At 38.9% G+C, this 22019-nt stretch overlaps 1 protein-coding gene across 1 annotated transcript in view; it reads left to right on the top strand.

The window, feature by feature from the left end:
• Positions 1-22019, top strand: part of LOC126187678 (tryptophan 5-hydroxylase 1) — a 245941-nt gene that overhangs the window by 170412 nt on the left and 53510 nt on the right. Inside the window, exon 7 of the mRNA XM_049928912.1 lies at positions 7172-7270. Within this exon, the coding sequence (XP_049784869.1) occupies positions 7172-7270 (99 nt within the window). The remainder of the gene's footprint in view (positions 1-7171; positions 7271-22019) is intronic.

Here is a 22019-nt window from a genome sequence, read left to right as displayed (position 1 = left end):
TGCTAAAGGTTTTGCAATCTGCACTACAGTCCTTATTATGATTGAAACTGGTACTTGATCAACACCTGCTGCCATTTTTTGTTTTAAGCTTCTAATCACTCTAATTACTTCCTGTTCATTTGTTGAAGGAATATTCATGCTGCAGGCGACCCTTGGAGTATGTATTATTTTTTGTTTTGTGGAGTTTAAGTTTAGTGAATGTGGTACATTTTAAAAAATAGTTATTAATATAGTTTGCCACTTCCTTCTTTTCTATATTGCAATTTTCACCGCTTTTGAGTATTATTTCTCCCTCTTCTCCCCAGGTTGTAGTTTCATTCCTCACAATGTCCTATATAGTTTGTAGTTTGTTGTCTGAGTTACTTATTAAATTGTCATTATATAGCAACTTTGCCTTTGCTATTGCCATTTGGTATATTTTTCAGTATTTTTTTACATATTCTACAAACTGTGGATCTGAGCAAGTTTTAATTTCTTGGCTCAGTCTTTCCATTGTTACACTGGAAATCCTAATGCCTGTAATTATCCAACATTTGTGTGCTTTTTGTTCTGAAGACTTGGACCTCACTAACTTCTTAGGGAAACACATTTCAAATTGTAACATAAATATAGAAGAAAAGGTATTATATACATTATTTGCACTTGATTCTGATCTCACATCTGTCCAGCTTTCATTGGTTAAACAGTTAAAAAAATATGTGCAGTTTTCTTTAGAAAAAATTCTTCTATAAGTGTGGCAAGATGATTTTTTCACATGCATTGGGGGAACGGTAAGCACAAGAGCATTGTGATCAGATAAACCAAGGTCAGTGTTATTTACTTCCACTTTATTGGAATCTATGTTTGAGAATATATTATCTATGAGGGATTGTGATGTGTGTGTTATTCGGGTAGGACCTATTACATGGGGTAACATGTTAAAACTCTGTAAAATATTCAGAAATTTATCTTTAACCATATTATTGCACGTAAGATTTATTTTAAAATCCCCACAAAGAAGCTCAGTAGCTTTTTCATTGTACCCAATGTTTAACATAATTTCTAGCTTTGAAAAAAATTTATCTACATCTCCACATGGTGACATGTACACAATCATTACTATCATTTTCCTTTGCTTACCATACAACTCAATAGCAGCTGCTTCAAAATGCTTTTCTACTCTTAACTTTTCAATATCACATGTCCTTTTGAATTTTATCCCTTCTTTTGTATAAATGCAGATACCACCACTTCTGGCATTTTCCCTACAGTAAGAGCTAGCTAGTCTAAAAGGGTGTATAATGATGTTGTTTAATTCATATTCCCTACACCAATGCTCCGAAAGACACAAGCACTCAATGTTAAACTCATCTAAAGCAACTTCTTGTTCAAGGTATTTATTTCGTAGAGACTGAATATTTAGATTCATAACTTGAAAATAATTTGATGGGAGCCTAGATTTAGTTACACTTACAGTTTGTTTTATCAAACTGGTCATAGAGAAGTTGGTTGTCTGCACATTTGTTGAAAGTTCTATACTGCAACTTTTCCTGTTTTGGGGTAAAAAAAAATCCTGGTTCATTCCTGAAGGTCGTTTTGCTCTTAAGCTCATTTTTCCATTCTTCGGTGCGTTAGTTGTCACTGTAGGCTGCACTGATCTTGTTTTTCCATTATTCTTGCAACTACTTGGAATAGTGGAGTGTGTCCCTGAATTATTGAACTTGCTTTCAGACTTCTGTATGCTTGTTCCAGCAGGAGTGAGCTGTACTGCATTTGTTATCACATTGGTTCTTCAAGCTGTTGGACTGGTCCTTTAGGCACAGCTTTCATAGTTAGAGAAGGTGCCGTGGTTGTTACCTTTGTATCTACACACATATTAGAGTACTGTGACGGGTCTTCTGCTTCTATTTGTAATATAATAGGATCATCATCTTTTTTGTTAATAAATTTCCAGGTGAGCTTTTTTATTTGTGTACAGACATATTGCTTTCCCATATTACTGAAATGCATACCATGTCCGGTATAATGCACTCTTTCTAAGCCATAAAGTTTTAAAAACAATGTATTTGGGAAGGCTTTGGTAATCTTTTCCAGTTTTCTGTTCATGACTTCAATTTTGTTGTTTACACATGAACTTGGAACTAGATGTTTTCTGAGTGGTATGCTTGATGACACTACATTTAGATTTTTTAAATTATTCAGGGCCCTTCTAGCAGATCTGATGGCTTCTCTGGCCTTGTTTTGGTAGACATCTTTTGCACCACCAAATATTAAAACAACATCCTTTTTAGTTAATGGGCCTGTTAGTGTTTTGCAGTCCTGTGTGACTTCATTCATTGGAGCACCCAGCTTAACTACACCTGTTGCATTAGCTTGTAGTTCTTTCAACATTTCTGCTATTTTTCATCCGTGACTGTCAGCAAGAATAAGTATTTCTCCTTGAAATCCAATGTGTCCATTTGTATTGTATTTGTGTTCTGGTCTGTCACTTTTTTTATAATACACTGTATATGTGTAACCAGTCTTTCAGCAGCGGAATATTTCCTAAACGGTTGAAATATGCTGAAGTTAAGCCTTTTTATAAGAAAGGAGATAAAGAAATACCATAAAACTTCTATCCAATTTCACTTTTGCCCATATTCTCAAAAATTTTAGCAAAGATAATATACAGTTGTCTTCTTAACCATCTGACCACAATACAATATTATCCAGGTCACAATTCGGACTGTAATATGGAGAGTGCTATCTACACATACAGTGAGAATGTACAGGGTCCGGCATAAAAAACTCCCCGATTACAAAGTAACGTGCAGCGGACAGTAGAAGGAGCAGAGTGGTGGGGGGCGCGTCGTTAAGTAGCTGCCTACGTGCCGTTTTCAGTGTACGCCATGGCGTGGTCTGGTGAACATCGTGCCTTCGTAGTGGAAGATTTTATTCAAAATGGCGAATCGCCTATTAATACTCAACGTGCTTTTCGCGTTCGCTTTGCGCTCGGACGACGGGACCCTGTTCCCGATAAGAAAACAATTTATTCTTGGGTTGCTAACTTTCGTGAGACAGGTTCCACATTAAAAAGGAAACCACCTGGACGACCACGGACTGCAACAGGCCCCAGAAATGTTGATGCAGTTAGAGCTTCAGTTCAACAATCTCCTCGACGATCCGTTAAAAAGCATGCGGCAGCATTACGGATATCTGATCGAAGTGTGAGAAGAATCTTGCATTGAGATCTTAAAATGCATGCTTACAAACTTGTAACTACACAGGAACTGAGTTAACGAGACTGTGGTGTCCGTGTAAGTTTGTGCCAAGACCTTCTTCGGAACATTCGTCCCAACGATATTGTGATTTTTTCTGATGAAGCACACTTTCACCTTGCCGGAACAGTGAACAGCCAAAATTGCAGGTACTGGTGTGAACACAATCCCCAAGAACTTCATCAACGACCACTTCATAGCCCTAAAGTAACAGTATGGTGTGCTGTTTACAATTCCGGAGTGATCGGTCCTTACTTTTTCGAAGAAAATGACAGGAATTTAACCGCCAACAGTGAACGCTATTGTGCCATGCTCCGCGACTTTCTCCAACTGCAACTAAGGGAGCTTTTTGGTGAAATAGAGAACGTGTGGTTCCAGCAAGATGGTGCTACAGCCCACACAGCGCGGCAGTCACTGGCATTGGTGAAGGAAATGTTTCCTGGACATGTGATCTCGTTGCGTGGAGACATTGGCTGGCCACCATGATCGCCGGACTTAACGCCCTGTGATTTCTTTCTTTGGGGCTATTTAAAAGCAAAAGTTTATGAACAACGTCCACAATCTTTACGAGCCCTGAAAGAAGCAATTACACAAGAGGTTGAAGCTATTCCACCTGAAATAACTCAAAGAGTAATGAATAACTTCAGGGAAAGACTCAATCAGTGTGTCGACAGTGCAGGAAGCCATTTAAGGGATGTTTTATTTAAAAAGTAAGACCATAAGAGTATTTTCTAAAATGGCATAATATGTACTTTTATTTAGTATAAATAAAATTGTTCTACCTTATTTGGTTTTGTTTTTATTAGCTTTCCTTAAAGGGGAGGTTTTTCTGCCGGACCTTAACTCATTAGACATAAATTACAGGCTACTGGTATCTTGTGAGAGATATCAAAGGCATTTCGCTGTGCAGATCACAATATTCATTCAAATAAATTAGAATATTACAGTGTAACAGTAAATGCTGCAAAATGGTTCAAAGCCTGTACCTCTGACAGATAACAAAGGATGTCAACAGGAAAGAGTCATGTATTAAGCTATCAGGCATCATTCATCTGGGAAACAATAACATGTGGTGTCCTCCAAGGTTCCATCTTAGGACTCTTACTTTTTCAGGCACCTTTCATCAGTAACATTACTATATGTCATGTTTGTTTTGTTTGTAGATGGTACAAACATTGCAATAAATATTAAATCTGGTATAGACATAGAGAGGTCAACTAATGAAATTTTCATGTATATCAATAAATGGTTCCTAGCCAATTCTCTGCCACTAATCCTTGAAAAAACATACTATATGCACTTCAGAACTTGTAAAATGTTTCCTGCCAGTGTATGCCTAAAATATGATGACAAACAGATAGAAAAAGTTGACAGAGTGAAATTCTTAGTAATACAGCTTGATAATACATTTAAGTGGGAGGAGCATCTCACAGAACTGCTAAATCATCTAAATAAATCTCTATTCACTATGTGAATGTTTCCAGACATAGGTGATATAAAAATAAAAGGCTAGCATACTATGCTTACGTTCAGTCCAAAATGGCATACAGGATTATTTTCAGGGGTACCTCATCAAACTAAGCTAGAGTTTTCTGAACCCAAAAACATGCAGTACAAATTATATCTGCTGTGAACTCAAGAATGCCATGCAGTGGGATGTTTAAGGAACTGGGGATGGTGACTTCTCATTCCCAATATATTTACACCTTAATGAAATTTGCCTTTTAAAAGTCTCTCTCTCCAGCTCAGTTCATGAATCAATACTAAGAATAATAATAACTTTCATGAAGATTTAAAGTCACCTACTTTGGTTCACAAAGGATCCACTGTTCAGCAATACATGTTTTCAATAACATGCCAGCACCCATGAAAGTTTAACTAATAATTAAGTTCAGTTTGAGAAATGTCTAAAGGCTTTATTGGTGGCCAACTCCTTGTAATCCATTGATGAATTTCTTAGCAAAACCGACTGATGCACATATGTTGTTAATAATATCACATAATGTGAGTATTAAATATAATCTGACTTCTGCACAGGTTTTGTGTAGTAGTGTGAGTTTTGTAAACAAGTGCTGTAAAATATTATTATTTTATTTTTTTATTTGATGATGCATGGCTACAATAGCCTAACAATTATCATACGCACCTGATGGTACTGAAATTTAATATTTGGTGACAAGTTTTATATCCTTTTAAATGTAAATATGCTTGTCTTTTTTGACCAATTTCACATTAACAAGGGCAATTGCGTTTGGTATCTGTGGAAGGTATATTAGAATATCTGTTCTTATTTTGCAAATATTTATTGCATATTCTTGTTTCCTGGCACAGTCCACATCCCAGAGGGTCTCCTCACTATGGATCAATTGGAACAAAAAGTACACCTATCTAATCTTGACGTATGGGAAAGTGTCATAAAGATGCTGAAAGAACTGAATTGGCAGATGCTTGAAGATAGATGCAAATTGTCTCATGAAATATTATTTAGAAAGTTTCTAGTAGCAACTTAAACTGGTGGAACTAGAGATATGCTACCACCCCTAAGTATTGTTCCTACAGGAATCAGAAAAATAAAATTAGATTAATTACAGTATGCACAGAGGCATTTAACAAGTCATTCTTCCTGCACTTCATACATGAATGGAACAGGGAATAGGCCCTAGTATCTGTTACAATGGAACATATCCTCTCCAATGAACTTGATGTAGATACAGCCAGCAACCAGATTATCAACACAGCTGGTCGGTTACCATACCTGAATAGGATGCTGTACAGTAATTACAGCACAGCTGGTATATGACATTGCTGATTTTACATGTGATCTTATATTTGACTGAAGAAAATGCCTGTGAATGGGTGGCTGTAGGAGGTGATGGGAAACTAAAAAGGACAAGGCGTACACATGAGTGCATAGATTAATGGTGTGTGAGGTGTTTTATTGAAATTGGTGCTGGCAAAGGGATGGTTTAGAACTTTGCATATGCAAGGTAGGTGATAGAATACTACTTTTGGGAATGAAGGTCAGATTTTGTGTAGGATATTGCTCATCTGATGACGTTACAAGATGTCATGGATTTTTTTAAGGCCTGGATAACTCTTGGTGATAAGAGGAATACTGGTTTCTTACTTGGTCACCATCAGCTGCTTTCTCGGTATCAAGGGATGAAATAGCACATTAAACCTGTTTCTGGAGCAGCTGAGGAGGATTAGGATAATGTACTAAATTCTTTAAAAATGGCTTGCATGATTTTTTGCTGTTTGTCTTTAGAGACTTGTGAGATCTATTTAAGATTGTATTAAATATGACTGCCAATAAATTAAGTTTCAAAAATGCTCTTTGTTATTTGATAATTCTTGTTCCCACATGTTTTTGTCTGTTATTATTTTGTATATGGAAGTGCAGACAGACTTTTAATTTGTTAGTCTGTCCTCAGTAAACCACTTAAAACTGAATCAGTGGTAGTGATTATATTTCCTCAATTTTTCCTTTAATGAATAAATTGACTTCCTCTGCAGATAATTGTGGTACTGTTTTTGAATCTTTTACATGTGAAGGTAGGTTGAAAAATTCCATCATATGTGCATGTTTTTAAATATACAAACTTGCCTTTGAACTAAGTCATGTAAAATTCTTTTCAGTTTGTGAACTGCTCTAAGCAAAGCTTTCAGTTTGATAAGCCATAAATTGTCACTTTATAAATTAGGGTCACACAGCGTCAGTTTAATCAAATGTCTTCATTATTCTTACAAACAGATAAAAAAGCTGCTCACACACAGTCATAAAAATATTGTTATATTCAAGGCATAATTTTTTCTTAATATATTAACTTTTGTATTTCTGAAATTGTTATGTGACCTGTCATATCAATTTCTTTTTAATAAGTATATTTATATATCTGTAACGTTTGTAGAAAATAAATAACTTTTTGTTTCAGGGGTACTGTTTTTCGGGAGCTGCATAAACTCTATGTTGTCCACGCATGTAAGGAATACCTGGAAAACTGGCCTCAACTTGTGAAGTATTGTGGATATCGGTATGTAATAACGCTCAGACACTAAATTTCAAAAATGTATTAGAAATCATTCTGTACCAAACAACATTTAGTTTTTCATTCAACAACTATAGTAAATTTGTAGCATTTGTTTAACAAGAAATAAATCACACACTAGTTAGATTAGATCTTAGATATAACTCAGAAGACATTCACAGTTCTCTCAGTGGCACTGCATTATCCTTGCATCAATGTTATTTCATCAGTGGAAAATTTTTATAGATTAATATAAATAAAATATTGTGTGCAGTGTTGTCATCTACTGCCAAAAAATATAATTATTTTAACACTGTGAATAGTGCAACAGTTGTGCATGATTCTTGTACAAGATTCATATCTATATTAAGTACAAGTTCCTCATACAGGAAGAACAAGGTTACATATGTAAAAATATTTAACTTTGAGCAGCTTTGTATTCATGAAAGTCTAACTAGTACAGATAGTGCTACCTTCTAAAATGTAGTTGTGTAATTTGTGTCCTCAAGAAGTTAGTCTGATGACTTATGATGGAAAATACCATTCACTGTTAGTCATGAAAGAGATGGTTTTGTTGTCTGGACTTAGTATACTACAAAAAGTAGTAGTGCATAGCAAAACACTGCATGTACCAGGTAAGAAAATCCTAATTTTGAACATTTAAGACCACTTTACAAGTAACTGGCAATACTGCAAGATTTCTGAGCAGGTAAATGTTAAATGATTGTTTTTGTGTTAGGGAAGGTTACACAGTTGAACACCATGAACATTATAACTTAAGATACACAATATATCGTTAGTGAAGATCCAGATTATATTTTCTGTAAGGGTGACTGGATAAGTATTGTACTGTATTTTTTATTGGTCCTGTTGTCTACATAGCAGGTTATGCGTAAGACATTAGACAAGTCAAGTTATAAATATACAGGCTGAAAGTCATTTCAAGGCATACATATTTAAGGTTACAATAATACACTTTACACATAAGTATTTATATAACAAATTTCATAAATTTAAATATTCTTCAAATGTATTGACCTCAGTGATAGCTTTTATGTTTTCCGGAAGATTGTTCTAAAGCTTAACTCCCATGTGAAAAGTACCTTTTTGGCACAGTGCTGTGCTGATTTGAGTCATATGTAAGTTTATGTTTTGTCTGGTAAAGTGATCATGTATATCACAGTTTTTTTTGTAGTCTCCAGTCCTTGCCCATTACATTTAATTTAAAGAACAAAAGGTTTTCCATAATGTACACACATGGTAATGGAGGAATACCAGATTTCTTAAACAGGGGTTTACAAAACTCTCTAGGCTTGCACACAAACAAGATTCTAATGGCCCTTTTTGTAGTTTAAAAGTGCTATTAGCTGTTTTAGAGTTTCCCCAGAAGGTGACCCCATATCTAAGACGAGAATGAAAGTACGCATGATATGCATTGAATACTGTTTCCTCACTACAGCATGATTTTAATGAACAAAGAAGGTAACATGTTTTGCTCAGTTCTGCATTGACATATTCAATATGCTTATTCCATCTGATGTTACTCTGCAGCCAAAGTCCTAAGAATTTGGTTTCACTATTGTTACCAACTGGTTCATCATTGATAGAGACTGATGGCATAAGCATGTCCTTGTTAGGCACATTGTGGAATTTTAGAGCAATGGTTTTCTTACTGTTTATTACAAGCTGATTACTCTGTGCTCAGCTGCTAAGTTGTTTCGTGACCATGTTTACTGTCTGCTGTAACTGTTCATTGTCGTCTCCTTTTAGTAGAATCGTGGTGTCATCTGAAAATATGATTATTTTGTGTGCATCAACATTTAAACTTATATCATTTATGTACAGAAGAAACAGAAGGGGTCCCATTACTGATCCTTGGGGTACACCACATTTAATTTGTTTATAGTCAGATAAGTGATTAGATACAGTTTTTAGTTCAATATTTGTGTGCTTGATGCACACTGTCTGCTTACGATTAGTCAGGAAGGAACTGATCCACTTGTTGGACAGACCTTGAATACCATATCTTTCAAGCTTTGATAGCAGAATTTTATGGTGCACCATGTCAAAAGCTTTTGACAAGTCAATAAATACTCCTATTGTTTCCTGTTTTTTGTCCATAAGGTTTAGGATGGAATTGATGCACTCATTGACAGCAGTTGTTGTTGACCTCTTATTTCTGAATCCATGTTGTTCATTACATAGGATGCTGTTTTTATTTATAAATTTCATAAGTTTCTCATACATAACTCTTTCCAGTACTTTAGAGATTCAGGAGGAAATTGTGATGGGTCTGTAGTTATTTACATTGTCTTTATCACCTTTTTTATATACAGGAATAACTTTTGATGTTTTCAACACAATGGGGAAAGTGCCTGCCTGAAGTGAGCAGTCACATAAGTGTGTGAGTACTTCAATTAGGTTTGATGCACTCTTCTTTAACATTGTTGCAGGTATACCATCAATACCTGCCGATTCGGAATTTTTTAGTCCTTTTATTGCTTTAGCTACTTCATCTTGTGAAACAGGACTGATGTACATAGATCCTCTACATGCACTTATTTTATATTCATTTGCCTGGGTGCTCTTAAAGTTTGATTGTAACATATTATCAGCAACACCTGTGAAAAAGTTGTTAAATGTGTTGGCTACTTCTAAGGGGTTTGTTACTTTTTTATTTTTATGTGATAGTGTTATATTTTTGCAAGATTGTCTGTATCCTCCACGTTCTTTTTTTATAACACTCCACATAGCCTTTGATTTATTAGCTGAATTATAAATGATTTCATCATTATGCATTATTTTTGCTGCTTTTATTACTTTTCTTAATATTTTGGAGTATTTTTTTATAGTACGCGCATACTACAGGTGAGGAATTTTTTGAGTTGCATATTTCATGAAGTAGTCTTTTCTTCTGGCATGAAACCCTTATTCCCTTTGTGATCCAGCTGTTTGTTCTAGAGTTCCCTCGTATGGTTAATGTTTTCAGTGGGAATGCAAGTTCAAAAAAATGGGTTAATGTATCAATGAAAGTGTTGAATTTTTCATTTATACCGTTCATTTTGTACACTCCTGGCCATTTTTCTTTCTTTAATAAGTTGTTGAAGTAGTTTACATTATGCTGATTATAACTTTGATATGCTGTTCTGAAAGACATGTTAATAATACTGCCTTGTACTTTTATGCTTAATATTTGAGCAAGATGGTCACTAAAACCTGCATTGAAAATTTTTAGTGAGGTGTTGTGTAAACTCTTCTTGACTAGAAACTGATCAAGAGCTGTTTGGCAAGTTTCTGTTACTCGGGTAGCTGCTTTTACTTCAGCCTTTAAATTGTAGGACGTTGCAAGGTTCAAAATGGTCTCCCTATTTCCACTATTCATGAGGAAATCAATATTGAAGTCACCACAGATTATCAATTCACAATCCATTTTATTTACTTTATTTAGCAATGACTCCTTTTTGTTTCAGAAAAGTTCAAAATTCCCGGATGGTGATCGGTTAACTGTAGCAATAACCAGGTTGAACTGAGTAATTTTTATAGCTGCAGTTTCATAATCCTTTTCGACATTTGCCCTAGTTAAGTCAGGTAGTGTAATAAAATCTACATTATCCTTTTTGTAAATTGCTATCCCACCATGCTTGCTGTTTTTCCTGCAGTAGTAAGCATCCAAAACAAATTTGTTTATTTTCGTATTCTGGATTAATTCTGGGTTAAGCCAGTGCTCAGAAATGCATAACACTGAGATATCGTTAAGTTCATGTGTTAACAGTACGTTAATTTCATTGATCTTATTACACAGGGATTGCACATTAAGGTGATAAATTTTTAGTTCGAGCGTATTTACAATTTGGTAATTGGGAATCATATTTACAGCATCACATACCTCTAGTTTAGATTAGGAATGTCTGCAGTGTTGTATCTTTGTTCTTCTTTCTTGTTTATTTTGTTTTCCTTGCTGTTGTTGGAAGGATGTTCAGGAAGCTGATAGATTGTTCTATCCCTTACAAGTCTTTCTTTAATTATTTCACTAACACGATCACAAACAAACCTTTTCCCTTCATAGTTAAAATGCATTCCATGCTTTGCATGCAGATTTTGATGCAGCTTGCTTATATCCAGTACATTGCACTTAGTGTATTGAGAACACAGTTTCCCTATTTTAATGTTTGTTTTCTGAATTTCTTTGTTTACACACAAACTATAAATAAGATCATGCCTATGAGGAAGTGTGGCAACTATTGTGTTTCTGCATTTGTTAGCTTGTAAAAAATTCTGCAGCGTTTTCTCGCAAACCTCTGCTTCATTTTTTGCCACATCGTTTGAACCCATTATACAGATGATAAAGTCATTTTCTTGCATTAATTTTGTCTGAGAGTTAATGTCAACAACATTTTTACATCCCGCTCCTGGTGTCACTACACTAGTCAAGGACTATTTCTCAGATATTATGGTCAAGTGGAACTGATTCAAAGACATGAAGAGGCAAATCATTAAACAAACAATAATTTCAAAATGTCCAGTACATTAAAAGAGCATAATTAGCAAAAAACATCTCTCTTTAATCAAAGAGAAAATCTGCTTGTAAAAACTTCAGTGATTAACACCTTTGATTGACACTAAAATAATTTCCAGTAAGTTCCCATCTAACCTAAAGCAAGACACTTACATTCCCAAAAAGTTAAAAGAAACCTTAACGTTATATCTCACTAGCAGCCCACCCCAGCCTCCCACATGTGGCATTAAGTATTTACAGCCAGATGACTTGTTTGGTGTAGTGGCAATTTTGCCTACCGGGCATTGTGTTGAGTTACGATTAAAAATCAGAGGATGATGCTAGCTAATTGAATCATCACTTTCATATAACTTAAATGATGTAAGCAGCTCACACCAATTGTTAGCAAACTGCAGTGCCTAAAGGTATGGACAGACTGCCCAACAGCAACCCCTCTAACAAGCTATTTGTGCATCAAAGACATTGCACCTCCATGGCCACTCATTTGTTAGTGGTGCAGTCGCACCAATCCACTGTAAGTATCAAATCTCTACAGTAGTTGCTGAGAGTAGGCTTCACATACAGACAGAAAAAATTTTGCAGCATACTTTCATTCCTCATAGTTCAGCCAATTTGCACCAAATATTTGTAAATTATATAAAGAAAGTTTCCTTGTGAGTCAATATAACCATTAATGAAAATGTTATCAAAATCCCTAAAGTAGAGAAATTATCCCTCATTTTTAGGCAGAAAAAGGAGGTGGGTAACTTTAATTTACAAGTTGTTCAGATGGAGAATGTATCTATATATGCACAGGTTCTGATAATAATTTTGTTTGGCTCAGTGTTCTCGTGCAAGTCTTTTGACTGGGTATCACATGAGTGACATATTTCTCCCTAGCCAGTAATCCTCCTGGAAAAATGTGGCCTACAGTTTAAGGTGAATTTGAAATACATTTTGTTTCTGATAAATCTCCACATCATTGAAAAGTGACTGTCAAATTAAAATAACAGAGATAAAAATCTGTAGTCTGGCTGGGATTTGAACCCATGATCTTTCAACTGTTAGTCCCATGCCTTAGCACATTTTTTTTAGTTCTATCTATCTGTGTCTTCATCATTTTTTGTCATCAGGTCTGTGTGTAAGTTGCATGACACCTCTCAAATTCCATTATGGAAGACTTCAGTCAGTGTTTTCTTTCTTTCTTTTCCTTTTTTTCCTGTTACAGAGGGTTGCCAGTCCCCTGACTATTCTGAGCTACCATGCCAGTTAGCACTACACCACCAAAATGGACTTTGATTCCACTTTGAGAAAGTGAGACACCCAGCTTAGCATGGAATCTGAACCATGTTCTGCTTCTGGTGAATGTCCACTTCATTGAGAGTGTATGTGAGGTTAAAAAGACAGTGAAAACTCAGTGTGACAACAGTTGTTCATATTGTGCATTATATTTTTAAATGGTGTCCTCCAGTTTTTGATAATTCCACATGAATATTTCCAGGACCAAGTGATTGACCATTCTTCATTTGAGCTAATGCACTGTTCACTTCCTCTAACATAATGGTCACATTTAAAACAGTTTCTTCAATCTTATCTTCTTTCTCTTTTGAATACTGGATTCTGTCTTCAATTAGAAGATCTGTATGATCCTTTTTGTATTTCCTTAAAGGAATTAAGTTGTCTACTGCTTTGTTTACTGCTGTTTTCTTCATAGCAGTAACTGTCCTCCACACTTCTGAGTTTGTGATCCACCTATAAACTCTCAATTTGAATGCATTTTGTTCCCACACCTCACACTTCTTTGAATTAATTCTGCTTCTTAACTCTTGATTCATTGTCTGGTAATTATGACTATCTTGATGTGGTTCAGTAGACTACAATTTTTGTATAAATTCTACTTTTCCCAAATCATCATCTTAGGGTCTTCTGACATACATAGAAGATCTTGTTTATCCAGACTCTCACTCTAAGTTCCCAGTACATCCAGAGCAATTTTCATAATTTCTTGTTCATTATTCTCATACTCCCTTTTCAACATTGTCATCTTCTGGCATAATTTTTAGTTCATACTCTAATCTCTGTTGAAATAATTCCTTTATGTTGAATTGCTTCAGGAGAAAGAGCTTGTCCCATGTGTGCTCCAGATTCTCTTCACTGGCTTGGACAGTGTAAAAGATCATGCATGTTTTCCATTTCCAAGAAGGGGAATATAGAATGCTACAGAGGCATTAGAGTGAACTGCCAAATGAGCCACTTATTTGGCAAAATTACGTATGAGAGAATAAGGCAGAATGTTGGCCACCATACTGGGGAACCAGTGTGGGTTCAGGCAGAACATTTTAAAAAGTAGAACATATCCTGTACAGATAACCTCTTTATTCTACAACAACAAATGGAGAAATTTATAGTGGTAGGAGTGGAGTTACACATTGCCTTTGTAGATTTAGCAAAAGCTCATGACACAGACCATATACAAAACTCTAGGAAGCTTTGAAAGATACAGATATGAAAGACTGTCTTTTACAGATTATTACTGAAATGTACAGAGATAATATGGTACAGATTGAAAGAAGGTCAAAATTATAAGAACCTATTAATGTCACAAAAGGTCTGAGATACATTGCAGTATATCACCCATCTTATACATGGTGGTGGCTCTCTGAAGATGGAAGAGCAGCTATGGAGGAATGGGAACCATTGTTAATAATGTATAGGTGTTTAGCTAAGTTTTGCTGATGATCAAATCATTATAGCACAAAATGAATGTGACCTTGAGTTTATGATATGATGTTTGTATCATAAATAGGACAAATGCGGACTGCTGATTTGATAGAGAATAATGACACTGCAATTGAAGTTTACATCAATGATGAAGCAGTTATAAAACAGGTAGAAAAATTTAAATGTGTAGGGGCATATATTGATAAAAATGGATTGGGCAATATAGAAGTAAAACACAGAACACAACAAAGCAGAAAAGTAATAAGGTATATGAATTCTTTTTGGTAGAACAAGAACATTTCTAATGACAATTAGAAAAGAGTGAGTATGTCAATGGTTGAATCTGTCCTGTGCTGTGGATCAGAAATGTGTATTTTAAATGCTGACCCCAAAGGAAGAGTAATACCTGTGGAAATTGATTATTTCTGAAGGAGCAGAATTGAGAAAAAAGCTAATGATGAAGTAAGGAGTGAAATGAGGGAAACTGAGGCAGCCATGTGTAGAATTGACATCTCGTGGAAATCAGGCTTTCTGCCGGATATCAGCGTCTTCCACCCACAAAATTTCGACGTCATTACTTGACGTCTTCATCAGGTGTTCCCTGAGACTGGCTGCTTGCTGGACCGGGTCGCATATTTATGCCTGCCCGGTGCCTGGTGTTCTGTTTGCCGTTACCTAGTCGGTCCGCGCCCGTGGGTCACGCTGTCCTGCCACTATAGGTATTCCCTATTCCGTCTGCGCCCACTTTGGCCACCTCCAACTGTGGTCGTGGCCTCCTGGTGTTGCCTTCTCGGTCTGCGCCCGTGAGTGGCGCTCCCCTGCCACTCTGGACGTTCCCTATTCCGTCCGCGCCCGCTCTGGCTACCTCCATCTGTGGTGGTGGCCTCCTGGTGTTCCCTTTTCAGTCCGCGCCCGCGAGTGGCGCTCCCCTGCCACTCTGGACATTCCCTATTTCATCCACGCCCACTGTGGCCGCCGCCAACTGTGGCTGAGGCTTCCTGGTGTTCCCTTCTTGGTTCATGCCCACAGTGTGTGGATGTCTGAGGCTCGTTGTTGGAGTTGGAAACATATTTTCTCCGGTAATGCTTCAGCAGTTCAAATGCCAGGTTCCATGCAGTGCTTAGCTGGTATCCTGCTTCCCGGTTAATCAGGTTTTGTGCCATCTTTATCTCTATAGATTCAGTGATGACATTATCCCAGAACCTGGGGATCTGGACCATGACCTTCGTATTCTCATAATCCATGGAATGTTCCAGCTCTAGGCAGTGTTCTGCAATTGCTGATTTTGCGGCCTGAATTAGCCTGGTATGTCACTGGTGTTCCTTACATCTGATTTCCACCATTCTAGTCATTTGGCCAATGTAGGACATACCGCATTCACAAGGAATATTGTAAATGCCAAGCTTCCTTAAGCCCAAGTCATCTTTCACTGTTCCAAGTAAAGCCCTGATTTTGCTAGGTGGGCAGAAGACACTCTTGATATTATGTTTCATTAGTATTCTGCTGATCTTGGCAGAAACAGGTCCGGCATACAGTAAAAATGCCAGCTTCTCGATCTCTTCTTCTTGCTCATTCTCCGGTGTATCCTGATGTCTGGCGGGATGTAGAGCTCTGCGGATGTCCCTGGATGAGAATCCATTATTAGCAAACACTTTTTGAAGATGTTCAAGTTCCCCTGCCAGGCTGTCAGAGTCAGACAGTGTCTTGGCTTGGTGTACGAGTGTTCTAAGCACCCCGTTCTTCTGTGCTGTGTGGTGGCAGCTGTCGGCCTCTAGGTATAAGTCTGTGTGTGTTGGCTTTCGGCACACACTGCGGGTGAAGGTGCCATCCGCCTTCTTCTTCACCAGGACATCCAGAAACGGAAGCTGACTGTCCTTTTCTAGCTCCATGGTGAATTTAATATTCAGATGCCTTGAGTTCAGGTGGTCCAGGAAGTCTTCCAGTTTTTCACGACCGTGGGGCCAAATGAGAAATGTGTCATCAACGTATCTCAGGAAGCATGTTGGCTGGTAAGTGGCAGTTGTAAGAGCGGGCACGGACGGAATAGGGAACGTCCAAAGCGGCAAGGGAGTGCCACTCACGGGTGCAGACCGAGAAGGGAACACCAGGAGGCCACGACAGCAGTTGGAGGCGGCCAGAGCAGGTGCGGACGGAATAGGGAACGTCCAGAGCGGCAGGGGAGTGCCACTCACGGGCGCGGACCGAGAAGGCAACACCAGGAGGCCACGACCGCAGTTGCAGGCAGCCAGAGTGGGCACGGACGGAATAGGGAACACCTAGAGCGGCAGGATAGCGCGACCCGGGGGTGCGGACCGACTGGGGAACGGCAAACAGAACACCAGGCACCGGGCAGGCATAAATGTGTGACCCGGTCCAGCAAGCAGCGAGTCTCAGGGAACACCTGATGAAGACATCAAGTAACGATATCGAAATATCGTGGTTGGAAGATGCTGATATCCAGCAGAAAACCCGATTTCCACGAGATGTCATCAAATCGCCAGGAAAGTCTATGAAATTACATCACAAGACTCTACATGGAGGAAATGTGCTGCAATAAGAAGAAACTGGACAAGTTGCGACAACGCAAAGAGAGGATGGTGGGCTCACTCAACTTCCTCCTCAGGTGCAGAGATGGAGATGTGGTGCCTGTATTTGCCAAAATCAAACATCATATTATGTCTAGGGCGGCCAACAGGATCAAGCACCAAGCCAGCATCGCTCTGGTGAGAGAAAGAGTCCGTGATATCCGCCATAAACTTGATGTCATGTCCAGGGAGCTGTTACATCTACATCTGTACATGGCCGCCAAACTAGCACAAGAGGATTGGGACAGAATTGATGGAGTGTCTTGGTCACTAGCAGCATGCATTAAGAACAATGCTATAGCCCGACAATTGGCAAAATTTGAACGCCTGAACAGCAGAGTGCATCAAAATCATGACACTCGCAAGGTTGTAAATTTGAGTGACAGAACACTGAATGAAGCTACCCTGAAGGCTCTTGGCAGGGGCCTAAATTTCGCTGTCACTCCTAGAGATCTACCGGTAGCCAATTTCATCAGCTCTGTGGAACAAGTCGTCAACACACTACCCTCAAGTTCGGCTGAAGGGATTCGGAGAGAGACGTGCAGAGCCCTTACCAGAGCCAGGCCGCCTAAGTCTAACATCTCAAGAGATGAGAGGATGGCCCTCAGGAGATTACGAGAAGATGACGACATAGTGGTATTACCGGCAGACAAAGGGAACTCCACAGTCGTACTGCAGAAAGGTGACTATGACCTGAAGATCCGGCAACTTCTGGAGGACCCGTCTTACAAACCACTAGAGCAGGATCCAACTGACAGGGTGGACAGAATAACCAAGTCTCTGCTGAAGGAAACTGGCTGGCCTGAGAAAGTTATCAAACAACTGAAATCCAAGGCACCAGTACCACCCAGACTCTATGGACTACCTAAAATCCACAAAGAGGGTGTACCACTATGACCCATTGTGAGCAATATTGGGGCAGCCACCTACCCAGCTGCAACATATCTCAAGAAAATGTTGGCACCATATGTGGGGAAGCATGCGCACCACATCTGCAACTCACGGGACTTTGTGGAACGTCTTATAAACCTACATTTCTCAGATGCATACTTAATGGTCAGTTTTGACGTGGTGTCCCTGTTCACCAGAGTGCCCCTTAAGGACACACTTGACTTAATCAGTGAGAAGTTTGATGGAGCTATGCTGGATCTGTTTAAGCATATTCTAACATCGACTTACTTCCTATGTGGAGGTCAATTCTATGAAAAGACTGAAGGGGTGGCGATGGGTAGCCCCTTGTCACCAGTAGTGGCCAGCCTGTTTATGGAGAAGTTCGAGACAAGGTTCTTACAACTGCCACTGCCCCAGCCAACATGCTTCCTGAGATACGTTGATGACACATTTCTCATTTGGCCCCGCGGTCGTGAAAAACTGGAAGACTTCATGGACCACCTGAACTCAAGGCATCCGAATATTAAATTCACCATGGAGCTAGAAAAAGACGGTCAGCTTCCGTTTCTGAATGTCCTGGTGAAGAAGAAGGCGGATGGCACCTTCACCCGCAGTGTGTACCGAAAGCCAACACACACAGACTTATACCTAGAGGCCGACAGCTGCCACCACACAGCACAGAAGACCGGGGTGCTTAGAACACTCATACACCAAGCAAGACACTGTCTGACTCTGACAGCCTGGCAGGGGAACTTGAACATCTTCAAAAAGTGTTTGCTAATAACGGATTCTCATCCAGGGACATCCGCAGAGCTCTACATCCCGCCAGACATCAGGATACACCAGAGAATGAGCAAGAAGAAGAGATCGAGAAGCTGGCATTTTTACTGTATGCCGGACCTGTTTCTGCCAAGATCAGCAGAATACTAATGAAACATAATATCAAGAGTGTCTTCTGCCCACTTAGCAAAATCAGGGCTTTACTTGGAACAGTCAAAGATGACCTGGGCTTAAGGAAGCTTGGCATTTACAATATTCCTTGTGAATGCGGTATGTCCTACATTGGCCAAACGACTAGAATGGTGGAAATCAGATGTAAGGAACACCAGCGACATACCAGGCTAATGCAGGCCACAAAATCAGCAATTGCAGAACACTGCCTAGAGTTGGAACATTCCATGGATTATGAGAATACGAAGGTCATGGTCCAGACCCCCAGGTTCTGGGATAGCGTCGTCACTGAATCTATAGAGATAAAGATGGCACAAAACCTGATTAACCGGGAAGCAGGATACCAGCTAAGCACTGCATGGAACCTGGCATTTGAACTGCTGAAGCATTACCGGAGAAAATATGTTTCCAACTCCAACAACAAGCCTCAGACATCAGCACACTGTGGGCATGAACCAAGAAGGGAACACCAGGAAGCCTCAGCCACAGTCAGCGGCGGCCACAGTGGGCGTGGACGGAATAAGGAATGTCCAGAGTGGCGGGGGAGCGCTACTCGCAGGTGCAGACTGAGAAGAGAACACCAGGAGGCCACGACCGCAGTTGGAGGTGGCCAGAGTGGGCGCGGACGGAATAGGGAATGTCCAGAGTGGCAGGGGAGCGCCACTCATGGGCGCGGACCAAGAAGGCAACACCAGGAGGCCACGACCGCAATTGGAGGCAGCCAGAGTGGGCGCGGATGGAATAGGGAACACCTAGAATGGCAGGATAGCGCGACCCGTGGGCGCGGACTGACTAGGGAACAGCAAACAGAACACCAGGCACCAGGCAGGCATAAATATGCGACCCGGTCCAGCAAGCAGCCAGTCTCAGGGAACACCTGATGAAGACGTCAAGTAATGACATCGAAATATCGTGGCTGGAAGACGCTGATATCTGGCAGAACACCCGATTTCCATGAGATGTCATGAAATCGCTGGGAAAGTCTAAGAAATTACATGTGTAGAATTGAAGTAAAATCATTAGTGGTATGGGCATTTGTTGAGAATGCCAGATTATCGGTGACCAAAGAAGATTTTTGAATGGAAACCACCTGACAGACATAAATGCATCAGACCACGACAATCTTGGAAAGGCCACATCAACAAAATAAAGGAGTTTTATGTAAGCCTGTGGGTTTTCATGGCCATTGTCACTAAAATTAAAATCTTCTGGGTTGTTAGGCCATATCATATTTCCTTCTGAAGTAATCGACATTTCAACCCCTCTACTGGAGTCTTCTTCAGGATGTTTCAGTGTCCACTATTGCTAGAACACTGTCAGAGACCAGAGTCATTTTCTCTTATAAAAAGGGGTTTTCCTGTATTTTTACTGGAGAAGTGGAAATATTGGTTAAAATTCTTGTGGCTACCATTGGTGAGCCATTATCTTAGGCTAATATTACCAAGCTGATGCATAAGAAGGGGTGTTACTGGCTAAACTCTTGTGGATACTATTGGTGACCCATCATCATTGGATAGAAAGGCACTATTTCACACTTACACTGGAAAAGGGTTATTGGTTGAAATTCCTCCTGCTGCTATTGGTTGCCCATCATCATTGGCTACATGTAAATGGACAGAACAAGAGAGGGGGAATGTTTACTCAAAATATTATTGTCTGCAGAGGTGACTTGCAGTGCATTGTTTGTACTGCTCACAAACCATGGCCGCATGTTCGATTCCTTGATGGCAGGGAGACACGATGCCGGAAGCCTATAGCCGTCCTGTCTATTGAAATTACATGCATTCTTGGAAATTTAAACTGCTTCTCGGACCTTTCTTCTATAAATGTTGGTTTCCTTAGACAGCACATGTACATTATTAAAATCAGTGTCAGAACCACATTTCTCACAACGTTCTGCTACTGCCGACTTTAGTAAAATAAAGGAGCATTGTCATGTACGAGAGGAGAATCCCCTGAATAGAGGGGATGGCTGAAGTAATAGGAAGGTGTATAATAATAATAATAATAATAATAATAATAATAATAATAATAATAACCAAAATCCCACCAGCATTTGATCCTGCAATGTTTCAGTTTTCAGCCACATGCTAGACCAACAGGCCAGACATGGATTCTGCTCAAACTTCACTGCTGTCTAGTGTTGTGGTAGCCAAACTGTTAAACAGCCATTTTCACAGTGGTGGCAGACTTCATTCCATCATAGTTCAGACAATTTCCAAAAAATATTTATAAATTATAAACCAAAATCTTCCTCAAGGATCAGTCTATCTATTAGTCAAAACCAAATTGTAGTAAGTCTTTTCTTAAGGTGTCGAGAGTGTAGCATTGTACAAAAGTGAAATGCATACAATAAGCATCTCAGATAAGAGGAGAGTAGAACTTTTGAAGAACTGTAGAAGAATGAGAAAGATTAGATGAGTAGATTGCATAATGTATGATACTATAACTTGACTAAAAGAAGAGAGGCAGCAAGGAATTGTCAATTTGGTATTTGAGAGAAGTGTGTGTGGGTGGGGGGTTAAAAATTGAGGGAGGAAACCAAAGATGAATTTAGTAAGAAGTGCAAATCGATGGAGGTTTCAGTAGTTATTCAGAGATGAAGAGGCTTGCACAGGATAGAGTAGCCTGAAAACCTGCATCAACCAATCTCTGGACTTAGGACCACAACAACAGCAACAACAACAACAACAACAACAAATTATATTTCATGTTGCATTACAGTGTAGTTATCAAAATGTAATTTATTAAGATGGTTCATTGTTAATTATGGTTAGATACACAGTTTAGTATTTCTTCTAGATCCAAGCCATTGAATGCAAAGTAATCTACAAACAAGTTTTCATGGATTTTGCAGTATGTGGTATGAAATGAATTTTTAAGTCTCAACAATCACTGTAACTCTTCAGTTAGCTCTGCTTAGTTCTCTAATTGCTTGATTAAATTTAAAATATATTCAGTTGGTGATCTGTACTGTCAGTACTATTAATCGGTGTTTTTCTAGATTCCTAATTGACACAGTACATTCAAAGAGTTGTAAGGCATAGTATTTATTGCTCTGTGTGACATGATACTTAATTCTTATTTTTTCAGGTTCCATGATTTCTTCAGA

This window comes from Schistocerca cancellata, chromosome 5 (genome assembly GCF_023864275.1).
Source record: "Schistocerca cancellata isolate TAMUIC-IGC-003103 chromosome 5, iqSchCanc2.1, whole genome shotgun sequence".
Lineage (NCBI taxonomy): Eukaryota > Metazoa > Arthropoda > Insecta > Orthoptera > Acrididae > Schistocerca > Schistocerca cancellata.
Note: the sequence above shows the minus strand (reverse complement) of the source record. Positions and strands in the feature narration are given on the sequence as shown.